Source organism: Zonotrichia leucophrys, chromosome 1A, assembly GCF_028769735.1.
Source record: "Zonotrichia leucophrys gambelii isolate GWCS_2022_RI chromosome 1A, RI_Zleu_2.0, whole genome shotgun sequence".
NCBI classification, from domain to species: domain Eukaryota; kingdom Metazoa; phylum Chordata; class Aves; order Passeriformes; family Passerellidae; genus Zonotrichia; species Zonotrichia leucophrys.
In genome coordinates this window covers 4,111,346-4,124,510 of record NC_088170.1, presented here as the reverse complement: position 1 = coordinate 4,124,510, position 13,165 = coordinate 4,111,346, and the positions used below count along the sequence as shown (strand labels likewise).

At 46.3% G+C, this 13,165-nt stretch overlaps 1 protein-coding gene across 1 annotated transcript; it reads right to left on the bottom strand.

The window, feature by feature from the left end:
- Window positions 1-213: 213 nt before the first annotated feature.
- On the bottom strand, window positions 214-9,368 carry LOC135459391 (aldo-keto reductase family 1 member B1-like). Its single transcript, XM_064735383.1, has 10 exons — window positions 9,208-9,368; window positions 8,806-8,973; window positions 8,230-8,346; window positions 7,069-7,146; window positions 6,560-6,682; window positions 3,319-3,425; window positions 3,095-3,176; window positions 2,474-2,557; window positions 1,594-1,676; window positions 214-860 (listed from the first exon to the last, which is right to left on the bottom strand). Exons 1-10 carry the CDS (start codon window positions 9,271-9,273, stop codon window positions 818-820), a joined length of 951 nt encoding a protein of 316 aa, XP_064591453.1. The 5' UTR covers window positions 9,274-9,368; the 3' UTR covers window positions 214-817.
- Window positions 9,369-13,165: the final 3,797 nt, after the last annotated feature.

The window sequence follows — 13,165 nt, the reverse complement described above, 5'->3', positions numbered from 1 at the left end:
AAGAGAGGCACAAACAGACTCACTGGCCACAAGTTCAACCATGAGAACAGCAGGCAGCTCCCAGGGCACATGCAAGAAGTCAACATCAACAGATGATTTTGTGGGGGATGGTAATTTTCTTGCTTTTGTGTAATCTCTAGAGACAGCTGATATTATACAGCTGCTCCAGCATTACTACCATTAGAGCATGACTGAAATAACCATCTCATTACACACAGTAATGAAATTGTATTTTATTATAAGCAAAACAGCTTTTATATCACCAAGAAACCAGGATCTATGCACTTTTCAAAGAGCTACCCAGGTAGAAATCACTTAGAAATCAACTTATACTTCCAATTAAAGGGAAAATAAAAAGGTATGGAGTGTTAAAAAGAAACAAAACCAACACCAAAAGTAACAAGAAAAAAAAAAAAAAAAAAAAAGCAAACCTCATTATGCAATATCTGCCAATATCCTGGTCCTTCCAGACAACAGCAGTCACTAGCTCCAAATCACAGTATTCCAAAATAAAAGTGACTGCTTACTCAAACTTGCTCAATGCTTTCATCTTACCAATTCCAGACTTGCTGTTTGGCAAAGAAAATCTACCAGTCCACACATTGTGCTCTTCAGAACCATTTCAGCATTTCCTTCTTCCAAAAAAGAAAACAGCACAAAGTCACAGAGTACATATACTGCATCTTTGTGGGGGGAAAAGAAAGGAAAAAATGGGGGTGTGGAGGGGTGTCTGATGCAGTGAAAAAGCTACACAGACAACTCAAAGGCAACAGCAGAAGCATATCTGGGAAGCTTGGAGAAAGGCAGGGAACCATCTTCAGTATTCTGCATTGAAAGGGTAACCCTTGTGAGTTTTGCACCTGGAGGAAATCAAAAAGCAAAGATTATCTCACATCCCAAAGGCATTGTATGCATCTGTAACCACTTCAAAGAATCACCAAGGGAAGAGATTAACTGAATAAAAGCAAAGCCTGCTTCTCTTTTCCTTGGTGACATGCTGCATTTCCAAATGAAAAGATTCTGAGTGCCTTCTGTTGTTTGGGTGATGGGACCTAGAGGTGCTTTGTAACAACTAAGTCAAAGTTTTGCTATTTACTGACAGGAAGACCTTTTTTGCAGCCTTCCAAAAAGATTTTATATCTGGATCTACACTTTCAAGTAGCAAATCCTCATGTCACATTTGGAATGTTCATCTACCTTCCCAACAACTCCCGAAGAACACAGATTTTGTAATGTACTTCAGACAAAACAACACAAGCAAAGCTAATCAAGATTTAAAGTCTGCATCACGCTTACTCCGCCAATATGAACAAGAAAATTACAAATAAGAGGCCTCCTGTTGCAAATCCAGCTACAAACAGTTTCTTGGCAACTGAACTGAAAATGAAGTTTGCTCAATACTCATCATGTTTTGGTTCACAAAATGAACATTGAAAAAAAAAATCTTACTCTGGAAAATTATTTAGAAGATGACCCCTTTGAAAATGGAGTTTGCATATCCTGAATTTCAGTCAATTTCAGCTACCATCTGTAGCTTCATTTACTGAATTATGTGATAACTTAATAGTTTAAAGAAAAGGAAGTGCCACTTACACAAACATTTCACAGGCTCTCCAGTTTCTATTAAAGCTGAGAATAGTTGCCATCTCGTCTTTAGTCAATTCAAAGTCAAACACCTATCAGGAGAAAAAGTCAGAAATAACCTCTTTGAAATCAGTGCTTGTAAGCAGGAAAAAAAATTAGGAAAAAAAATAATCCCAAAATTAAAGAACAAGTCCACAGTGTAGGTGCTGGTTGGAAGTGACTGCTTCACAAGGAAAACGAAAAATACAAGACTGCCTGGATTTGTGAGTCTCCTCTAGCTGGAGTGGGAGAGGGAGATGAGCAGTAAAAGGCAGGAATAAGAGTATCTCAAGTTGCAGTTACAAATTCCAGCTGCTTGAAGAAGTTTGGGAAGCACTGTGTAGCAGAATGCATCCATCTTCCATTTTTGAAAAATGCATCTTTCTGTGTTAAGCCAAAGTAGTAGCTGCAAGACCTCCATATTCCACCTAAAGCCACTGAGTGTTTGGAAGCAAAATCCTAATACTGGGTCCAGTCCAGGACCACTGCATCCAGAGTTTATGGACACCAGGACTATTTCCTTAAAAGTGCTTGCTTTACAGAAGTCTTTTGGGCTGTGCTACTAGACTCAGGCCCCAAAAAAGCTGTCAAATGACTCATTCACATGACACAAAACAGGAAGAATCACAATGTGACTGCTCAGACTATCAGGATAGCATTTTCAAAAGCTTTGGTCACTCTTGCTCTCCCACTGTAATCTTAAATTCAGCCCTCAGGAGACAGGTAAAGACATGGAGGAAAAGCCCAGAAGAGCACCTGGGAAGGGTGAGAAAGGCTCCCTGCTGGCTGTGCAGGAGAAGCCCAGCCATCCCTGGACATGCCATGCAGCAGCTCACTCCTGATCCCTCACCTGGAAGTTCTCCACAATGCGCTGTGGGGTGACGGATTTGGGAATCACAATCACATTCCTCTGGATGTGGAAGCGGATGAGAACCTGCAAGAGGCACAGCACTGCATCAGAGAGGGGATGGCTCCTGCTCCATGCAACACAGCCTGTTTAGCTCTGCTAAACAGCAAGTCATTTACAGTTACTTACTCTAAATGATACAATTCAGCAAAACTAGCTCACTCTGTGGAGTTGCTTTTCAAATTTTATCTGAATTCTAAACAGCACTTCCTGCAGCACAAGTAGAGGAGTGGTGTAACCCCACAAGGCTTCCTTTCTCCTCTCCCCTGCCACTTAGCGACACTCAACTCCTTTCCTTCTCTCCCAGATTTTGACTAGGCTATTCAATGTTCCCTTCTTTGCCACAACACTTGAGATGTCAAGACAAACAGAGACAGCAGCATCCCAAGATGGGTCAAGAAAATGTTTCTTGTGATGATCAGAGCACCCTTGCAAGCATGCATGGAAGGCCACAAACCTGCACTGCTACCTAACACCACAGGTGACAGGGGACAAAGAGCCAGCCTGTCCTCTACACTGTCACTAGCTTGTGCTACAGGAAGGGGTACTGTGGCACCCACCCACCTGTGCTGGGGTCTTGTTGTGCTTGGCTGCAATCTCTTTGATCTTGGGGTCATCCAGCAGGGAAGGATCCTCGGGCTTAGCCCTGCACAGAGGAAAAAAGATCAGTGGCAAAAAACCCCTATAGGTCCAACCCAGTAAAGATCTGTATCTGGATGAAAAATTCATGCTGTACATTAGCATGTAGTCTCAGTTCTTCCAGAATATCCCTGGCAAAGCAGCCTTACCATGGTCTGTCAGGAGAGCCCAGGGGGCTGTAGGCTGTCACAGCAATCCCTTTGGACTGGCAGTACTTGATCAGCTTCTCCTGGGTAAGGTATGGATGACACTCCACCTGCCAACATAAAAATACAGAGACTGACAGTGACTTAACTGCTTTAACATGTTCCAGGGATTAGTTTAATCAAAGGCTGATTTTTGTGCTAATTCAATAGTCTCTAAGCAATATTATACAGTCTTTATTTTCTCTATGCCCCACCCCCTTACTAGTATTTATAGGAGCTCTCCTTGCAGTGAAGGGTCCAAGGACTGTGACAAAACTCCTTAAAGCTTTGCTGATTTGGATAATCTCCAGCATATGGGTGACCAGCTACACAATTGCTTTAATGGGACAGTAAAATGCACACCCAGGAGAGCTGTAAAACCACAGCAATAGGACTGCAGACCAAAGTTCTTTTTTCACCCCTAATTAAACATGCCATTATAATTTTTTTACAGCTACCATATTAACTTCAAGGCCAGCATTGTTCCATTAGTCTTTATTTGCTTTATGTCAATACTCACACTAAACACCTCTAATCTGAAAATGTTGACAATGGTTGGCTGCTACAGTTTTAGACCTTCAGCCCAGTGCCCATCACAGACCTTTTACAAACACACGTGCACTTAGCATGAACTTCCACAAGAATAGCTGCATAATGGAATACAGACTCCTTCCCAGTGGGTGTGTGCTCTGGCAGGCACATGCACAGATAGGGAGTGTGGAACAGGAACTGCTCACGTGTCAGGAGGCAGGGAATGAGCGTGAATATCTGATACTTTGCACAGAGGGACTTGCAGGCCAGCTGCACACCAGGGAGCACTACTTTTCCTCCAGCAGGCAGCAGCAAGAACCCTTTGGACTATGCTGCCATTTGAGCCTCCTGCAGCTGCACTCTGAGGGCAGTCCCTGGAAACTTGTGCTGCTGGCAGGTGGAGCAAGGCAGTGCAAAACATGGAATCAGTTTACAGCCTGGAGCTCTTTATTTGTGGTTCTAGCTGCCTGCTGTTATCAGAGGCCTGCATGCCTCTTTCCCCTCTGAGACATGCTGGAATATTAAACAGAACAGAGAGCTCCAGTTTTAGGACATATTATACATATTTATTTTGCTTCAGCAGTTGCAGAAAGACAACTATTTAAGAGTAATAGAGCATCTAGTTTTCTCAACTATCCAATAAGTACAATTTATGCAACAAAAGCAAGGCACATTCATCCTCACCTCTCCAATGGCACTCAAGTTGAAAAATGTTATGTAATTACTACCTTGCCAAATTAATTTCCCACTACCATTGAAACCAACACAACCTGGCTGCAATCAAATAAAGAATGGGAATGACAAGAAAGACAGTGGATTACATGGGAATTATCTGCACAGAGAAAGTGTTTTCAGGAAGCACTCTCACTATTAGCCTAACTGGTAAGTGTTAGCAACAGCAAGCTTTCAGGCTTGCAAGCATTTCTTCAGAAGCCATAGTTTATAAAGGACAGGAACCAAAGACCCAATGCTTTGTGATAAACTTGATGATAATCAATAATCATTTAGAGCCTGAGGGCGTTTCCAAGTGTGAGAGGTCCAAGATCAGTGACTGCTATGCCAGAGAAGGTAATTGATATAGCAATAATGATATTAATGATATGATATAAATTATAATAACGTAATTGTCATATAGTAATCATGGCAATGAGGTGTGGCAGATGTTGAAAGGTTACCATAAAACTTACAATAAGTTTTCTGAAAGTGCTTTGGGGCAGATAATGCTCAAGTCACCACAATAAATGATCCAGTTTTAATAATCAGTAATTGATTAGAGTCCTTCAAATGCCATAAGAGTCAAGGTCCACTCTAGGCAGGCTCCACTGGGGCCTGTCCTGGGACTTGTCCTCTTCAGCAACCTGTGCCAGTCTATAATCATGTCAATCTTGTAGATGATGTCAAACTGGGGAACAACCACTCAAGAGCAGGACTGCCACTGCAGCAGAACCCATTCAGGCAGAAACAACAGGCAAACAAAACCCTGAAGGAATTCAACAAGGCTGCACACAGAGCCATGCACCTGAGAAGGAAAAGCCCCTGGCTATAGCACAGGCTGGAACCTGACTGCCTGTAAAGCAGCCATGCTAGAAAGGACTGGGGGCAGGACAGGAGCCAGCAGTGAGCCCTGGCAGCAGGGACACAGCCAGCAAACTGTGAGAAGTGATCATTTGCCTCTACTCATCCTTGCCAGACCACCTTCTAATACTGTGTCCAGTTCTCCCCTTCCCAGCTCTCCTCAGTAGCAGAAATACTGACAGACTGCCATCAATTCATCAGAGAAAGTCCAGCATGGGGAACCTGCCAGACTGGGAAAGGCTGAGAAAGCTGGGCTTGTTGTACCTGGGCAAGGGAAGGCTTCAGGCCTCCTAGGAGCAGCTTTTCAGCACCTAAAAGGGGTCATTCAAAGACAAGCCAAGCTCTTTAGTGGTGCTTGGAGGAAGGCACCAGATGAAGCTGAAAACAGGAGAGGTTGAGACTGGATGTAGAACTCCCCTTCCCTGTCGTACACTCGAGGGGGGCAGGGAGCAGAGCACACTGCCTGGGGAGGCTGTGCAGCCTCCATCCTCACAGCTTTTCAAGATGGATAAAGCCCTGGACAACCTGGTCTGATCTCAGGGTTGATGTTCCTCTGAGCAGATCATCTCCCAAGGTCTCCTGCCACCTGAATTTTCATTCAAGCGCTGTCTATACAATTTCTACTCTATTGCCCACCCTGTAAATCCATCTCCTCCTAACCCTCACTAACTCTTGAATCCATAAAGCTTGTTCCTGATCAATTCCCTCAATCATCTGCAAGAGGAACTGGCTTCTCCATAGAAGTGTCATGAAAAAGCCATCCAATTCTCTCTATATACATACACCAAGTCTTGCTCTACTGCAAGGAAGTATTTCAAGCTCATCTGAGCTCCCCCTCCTTTCCTCCTACAAGGAGGTATTCTGGAGCTGCTCATTGCCAGATTTCCAAGCAGTGGCACAGAGTTCATAAAACCAGCATCACCTGGAGGGTGAGATTGAAGAATATGTAGTCTATGAAGTAGAATATGTCTATTCCAGTCTCTTTTTATAAGCTTATTTCAAAGCAAGATCTTTGTAATTTTCTTAAAAATACCCACAACAAATGACCACACATAAAAGAACACCACCAAGCACTTGCCTCTGCCACTTTGCAGCTCACCTGATTATTTGCAGGTTTGTACTTCAGTCCTGGCTTGTTCAAGATCCTTTCAATCTGCTCATGGTTGAAGTTGGAGATTCCAATGGCTTTTACCAGGCCAGCATCCACCAGCTCCTCCATGGCCTGGCAAAAAAGTAGCACAAAATCAGCATTTAATACACAAAGGCAGGGCCTGAACAGCAAATGCTTCCTGGCATGCCTTGTTTCCTTCATAAGACACCTAAATGAAGTGTTTAGATTTTCAGAGCTCAAGTTTGAGGGAAAAAACCCCAGAACACTGGTGTAGATGTTCCATGCCTCCCATACTCAAAGGACTCATTCTTTGAGGTTATGGAAATCCACAAGTCAGAAATGGAAAATGATGAATTGATACATGACAATTTGTAATTTCATGAGGGAGTCTTCCCAAGTAATTCCAAGCACATGAGATTTCCTTCTGCTCTCAGCAGTCTCTGATGCTCTCATTACCTTCATCAGTCCAACCTTTCTCCTGCTGTGGCTGAACTCACCTCCCATGTGTCTAGAATATCTGTGTTGCTGGAGATACCAATGCCTTTGTCATCTACGGGGAACAGGTCCTCTCCTGCCTGTCAGTGAGAGAGAAATTGCTTGAAACACACAATATTGGGAGGTTGGGTTAACACCAGCTGATGACAATGATCCTATAAACACTTATTATACTAATTATCTAAATATGTGTTAGACTTTAATACTCACTATCTATAGTCTTCAGTCTTTTCTTTTGTGTTCTCATGGTACTGTGGTGGGTTTTTTTTGCCTACAGTCAAGCCAGTAAGGACAGATACTTCTGATGGACACTGTGTCCCCTGGCTCATCAAAATCCATAGGGTCAAACTTAAGTCTCCACTTGTAACACAGAAAGTAGAATCATAGCCAGCTTACAAAAATACAGAGCTGTTACCTGCTCATAATGAAGTGCTTTAGTGAAATGCATAATAAGGACCCACTTAGGGCTTGGAATATGTTCACCTTATACTGGACCAGATTTTCATGGGGGTCTCATTGTTTAAGTTGCTGGCACAGGGAAGGTTAGAACACCCTGTGTCCCTGTTAGGACTATCTGCCAGGTATCAACTTCATTCAAAACCAGTTATTTTCTACTCATTCATTATTTACACCACCACACATTTTCACTTGGATAGTTCTGCCCATGTGAAACTAATTTTAAAAATACAGGTGTTACAAAGAACAGTTCATCTCGGTAGCAAGAGGTAGAGAGAAAATTTTGATCAAGTTCTCACTGAAAGCCTAAGCTTGGACATATTCAGTCTGAGACATCAATTTCTTAGCATGCAGACTGTGGAAGAGTTAGGAGCTAAAAAGTTTAACTCATTTTAAAGTTAAAAAGTTTAACTCTTTTTAGAGCCTGTAGAATGTTAAAGCTCCTATAGCAAAGGTCAGTTCAAGCTGGATTGTATTTAAGGACTCAGTGATTAAAGACAGAAATGAAACACGCAGCAGGGATCTCAGAGGCAAAAATGAACAGCCTGGCTCACATGGGCACAGTAAAACTGAGCATCAGATCAGTGCTGTTACACAATACACATAGAATGATCTGTGCAACTGAAGCAATCACTGGGCTATAAAGCCATAGAGCTCCTCATAATTGCCACTCACAGAAAAAGCCAAGGACACTGCTGCTACTGTACCTTCAAACCAAGGGGCCAGTGGATGAGGTACAGATCCAGGTAATCCAGTTTGAGGGCAGTAAGAGTCTTCTGGCAGGCTCCCTTCACCAGATGCTTCTCATGAAACGTGCACCACAGCTGGGGACAAAAAGCCAAGGCACATTGTGACCTCTTGGGTTAAAGCTCTTGGGACTCTTCTGTACTGTTCAGCAGGGTGCCTGTTCCCTCGCGAAAGTGATGTGAAACCAGGTCATCCTACAGCTTTTCCAGTGGGGCTGTTCTGTGAGCAGCCCTGGCCTGTGATACTGGGCAGTGTGTGCAGTGGCAGCACACAGGACTGCACGGTGTCCTGGCAGACAGCAGAAGTGGTCTCGTTTCACTTATTGAGACTGAAGCTGAAAGCATCACTCAAATCTGTGGTATGGACCCTGCATAATCCTCAATACAGGATGAGGTAAAGCAGGAATCTCAGGAATGGCTTAAGTGATGCTCTGAATTGTTCCATGCTGCACAACCGAGTAGGTAAGTAAAGAAGTGGGGAGTTACTCTAAAATAAAAAGGTTTCCCCGGGTATATCCTATAGCACCAGACCCCTACCTTACTGACGACAAAGAGGTCCTCTCGTTTCACAACGCCTTCCTTGATTTTCTGCTGGATCCCCTCCCCAACTTCGTTCTCGTTCTGGTACACATAGGCACAGTCCAGGTGGCGGTACCCGGCATCGATGGCAGCCGTCACCGCGGCTGTCACCTTCCCTGGCTGCGACTGCAAAAGCGATGGCAAAAAAATCTCTCATCAACACAGTATTAAAGAACCTCTCTCACGGCACGATAAAGCTGAGAAAGCCACCACATCCACAGCAATCCCCAGCTACAATAAAGCCAAATCCCGGCGGCGGCCTGGCCGGGTGTCGGCGGCGCCGGCAGCGCTCGCAGGGCCCGAGCCGTGCTCGCTCCTTCCTCCCCCACTCCCCATCGCCCACGGCAGCGCCCCCGGTACCTTCCACGTGCCCAGCCCCAGGATGGGCATCTTGGCCCCGGTGTTGAGCTGCACGTAGTTTGCCATGGCCGCAACAACAGCAACACAACCACAGCTGCAGCCGAACCCCCCGCCTTTAATAGCGAGCGGGGCCGGGCCCGCCCCGCCCGGCGCGGCGCGGGGCTCTCGGGGCGGCGCCGAGCCCGGGGCCGCGGCCGGGGAGCGGAGCAGGCCGCGAGTGCGGCTCCGGGCTGGGACATCGCGTTCACCGCACACGGACCCTCCTACAGCGCTTCAGCCCCGGGGCGGGGGTGGCACAGGGGACGTGGGACACGGCTGTGCCCGCTGAGCCCCAAGAGCTGAGGGCGCTGAGCCCCGTGGTGGCCCGGGCTGGACCCCCTTGCCGGAGTCTTGTGGCTCTGTGTGCTGCTGCAGCGACACAACAGCAGAACCCTCGCTGGTTTCTGAGAGCCAGGAGAACCCTCGCTGGTTTCTGAGAGCCAGGGGAAACCTTGCTGATTTCAGAGATCCAGGAGAAACCTCGGTGGTTTCAGAGAGCCAGGGGAAACCTTGCTGGTTTCAGAGAGCCAGGAGAAGTTGTTCCTGCCAGCCAAGTGGGACAAATGCAGCTTCCACTGCGAGCTGTGGGTTAGGAGTAATTTAGGGTAGAGTGAATCTAAGAAAACCCCCTGCTTTATTTTGAATTTTGGAAGAGGTTTTTTTGAAAGTCTCAGAAGAGGAACAGTGACTTTTTAATGAGTGACATAATGATCGTGCTGTCCCTCTGCCTTTAGGGAGGTGCTGAGGACATTGCAGAATAAAATGCACGATTGTAATCACAGGCAGTAGTGGCCAACAGTGTCCCATCACAAACTGGCTTTGATGCTTTTGCAGACAAGCATTTGCTGTTCTGCTGAAGACGTCACAGTGCAATGGAAAAACCCAGACTTGCCTGGGAGGCTTTGCTGCTTATTCACATGTGAAGAGTTTCTTCAGGTACGAGCGTTTGCTCTGGGTGCCTCTCCCTGCTATCTGCAGCTTCATATTTTTTGCTCCATTTAATAAAGGACAGCAAGATAATTGGTTTTCCTTTTAATGTTCCTCCTGCTTCATCTCAGCACCATCAGGCACCCCTGTCAGGATACGATGTGCTTTCACTTGGAGCACAAAACCTTTACACAACTTGGTGCTTGGGTTGAATTTTCCCTTGTGGTTTCAAGTCAGAGAGATGCCTCCATCCTGTCACAAGAGGCTGCAGGCAGAAGTTCTGTATTTTGTTTTTGCTGTTGTGTACCTTGTTTAGCTCTTGCGAGCTGGAGCCTTTCCCCTCAGAGCTGTAAGGCCAATCAGCTTTCCACTGTTTGCCTCTCCCCAAGGTCTGGTGGGGACCTTGGGAGAAGAAGTACTGCATGTGTCACCCTGTGACAGCCAGCCTGCTAAATCTTGTGCCCTGTGTCCTTGATCACATGGCCATGTCTTTACAGAGAGCACTGACATTGAGGAACTGCAAAGGGGAGGAGGGTCTTGCTTTCTTTTTTTTTTTCCCTTGATCCACGTGCACTGGAACAGGAGGAGTAATCTCATGAGTTTTCAGTTTGTGTTGCTGACTTTGCATTTAGCAACTGTAATTTCACCACAAGTTGTGACTTTGGTGAGCAGCAGTGTTTGGAATCTGAGAACAGGGCCCAAAATAAGGGAAGTGGGTATGTCCTTATGGACAGTGTTCACCAGAGAGACCCACTGAGAACACATGAAGGCAAAGTAGGGAGGTGACAGTGTTGCAAGGTGTGATCATACCTACAGCTAAGGGGAAGAGCTGCAGGGGTCTGTACAGACACAGGCATAGCTCAAACCAGGATTTGGAGGTGAGGGCATGCAGGTTTCACGCTTGAATCACTGGGAAGCACAGCAGGAATTTCTGCTTTGCTTGGAGGGGAGATTTATCTTGCTCAGTGGGGGTTCCAGTTCCACCTCTGGATGCCAGGAGGCAGATCTCAGGGGCTTGGCCAGCCCTAGCTGTAGAAGATCTCAGGCTCTTTTTCACTCTGAGCTCACATCAGCCCAGGAGCATACTTGGTGGCTCTCCCATATTCTCAGAGCTGATCAAGCTTTTTGTCCTCATGCTTTTGTGCTTTAATTGCACCTGCTGCAATAACAAGCTCTGGGCACAGCCAAAGATGAGGAAGTGATCTTGCCACCCCTCTGTGGTGATTATTGTGTGGGAAGGGCAGGTATAGTGCAGCAGGGGAAGCCTGGACAGGGGGAACCATGAACTGCCCTAGACTGGTCAGGACTGATTCTGGCTGGCTCTGAAACTGGTGCTGCACCTGGGATGACTGAGTTCTGGCACATGGGAAGCACCTGTGTGTCCCCAAAGTCCCCCTGGCCACTGAGAAGGAGGGCAGCACCTGTGGGCTGGGCCACCCCTGCTGGGCAGCCCTGGGGACAGCAGAATGCCCACCCAGGAGCTCTAGGACACAATAAACAGAACTGAGTGGTGAAAGGAAGCATCAGGCACCCAGCATCACCCTGGGGACAAAGGCTTTTACTCATTTGCTCTTCTGTGTTCTTTCTTCTCTCCTCAGTTTCCCTGAGCCACAGCCCAGAAGTGGAGCAGTGAGAAGAACTCTGGAAGGAGCAATGATCCTGGGAATGCACAGTCCTGGAAGTGGAGCAGCCAGTGCATGTCCAGGGGGGAGTACACACAGTGTGCAATTGCCTGAAGAGAGGAGGCACCTGGGCAGACCAGTGCTGGGTGGGAAAGTGACTTGGAAGAGAGAAACAGATGCTTTCTGAAAGCTGGTGGCAAATGAAAACAAAGCCTCTTCACGCAGCCCGAGTTGTTAGGTTAGGTAGGCCTGAGGAGGTGGGAGTGCTGCTCCCAGAATCTGAGTGCTCTCCGACAGTCCTTTGCTCAGAATGAAATTGCAGAAATATTGAACAGTTATTGAACTGTCCCTGCAGTGGCTGTGTCCATGCTCAGAAACGGAAGGAAATGGGATAGAGGTTTTTGACCCACCAATGAAGGGCTGTGGGGAGAAATCATCTGATTCTGCTGATCCCACAGGGGAGACTCCCCTGCAATTTCTTGGACTGCTGGGTTGAGTTTACAGGCAAGGGGAAAGAGACCCTGAAAAAGTGGTGATCACTGATGCTGTTGCCTGAAAGCTGCAAGGTCTGAGCACAGTTACTGCTGGTGTCCCTTGATAAGCTGTTGGGACACCGAGGAGTAACTCGCACGCCTTGTTCTGGATGGTGCATGCCAGGAGATGGGCAGATCAGTGCCACAAGCAAGGATAGTGCTGGGAGTTCAGCTTGGAAAGCATTTTAGAAGGGATTGGAAGAGATGTTGACTGTTGCAGTGTTGATCCTGATAATTTTGTCTGTGGGAGAAGGGCTGGGTTTGGGATATGTTTTTTTGTCTTATGTTTGCGTTGGTGAGGTGTTAACTACACTGGCCTGCAGGAGCAAGGGGTGGAGTGAATATGCAGTCAGATGATGATTATGTTAAAGATGGGGTTTGAATAAAGGTGAAACAATTCTTGACACATCTTTCAATAAAGTGCAGGGTGGGGTGTAAAGAACATAAATTGCAGATGGCATCAAGGGATGGCAGTGGTGACCTGTGTGAGGACCATTGAAACAAACACCCTGTCCCATGCCAGAATTTAAGCTCCCAGTTCTGTGACTCAGGAGTACTTCTGGAGACACAGGTGCACTTTTTGAAGGAGATCCATGCTGAAAGGACTTAATTCCAAGGGGTCTGCAGCTGGTGGATGAGTTATGCTTGAACAAGGACACCAGTGAGGGCTCTATGGGCACTGGGTAACCCGTGCTGGAGAAGGCATTCTCTTAAAAGTCATGTGCATCATTGTAACATTGTACCTTTATTGTTCAATAAACATATGTATTTGATCTCAGCAGAGCTAAGTCTCACCTCAGCCTGGGGATTACAGAAGGTTTTATGGGTTGCTTCCTT

Coding starts and splice junctions, on each gene's coding strand:
- LOC135459391 (XM_064735383.1), bottom strand. CDS start 9,273: ATGGCAAACTACGTGCAGCTCAACACCGGGGCCAAGATGCCCATCCTG. Junction 6,683..7,068: donor ATATTCTAGACACATGGGAG/GTGAGTTCAGCC, acceptor CTTTTTTGCCAG/GCCATGGAGGAGCTGGTGGA. Junction 861..1,593: donor AGAGCCTGTGAAATGTTTGT/GTAAGTGGCACT, acceptor GATTTCCTCCAG/GTGCAAAACTCACAAGGGTT.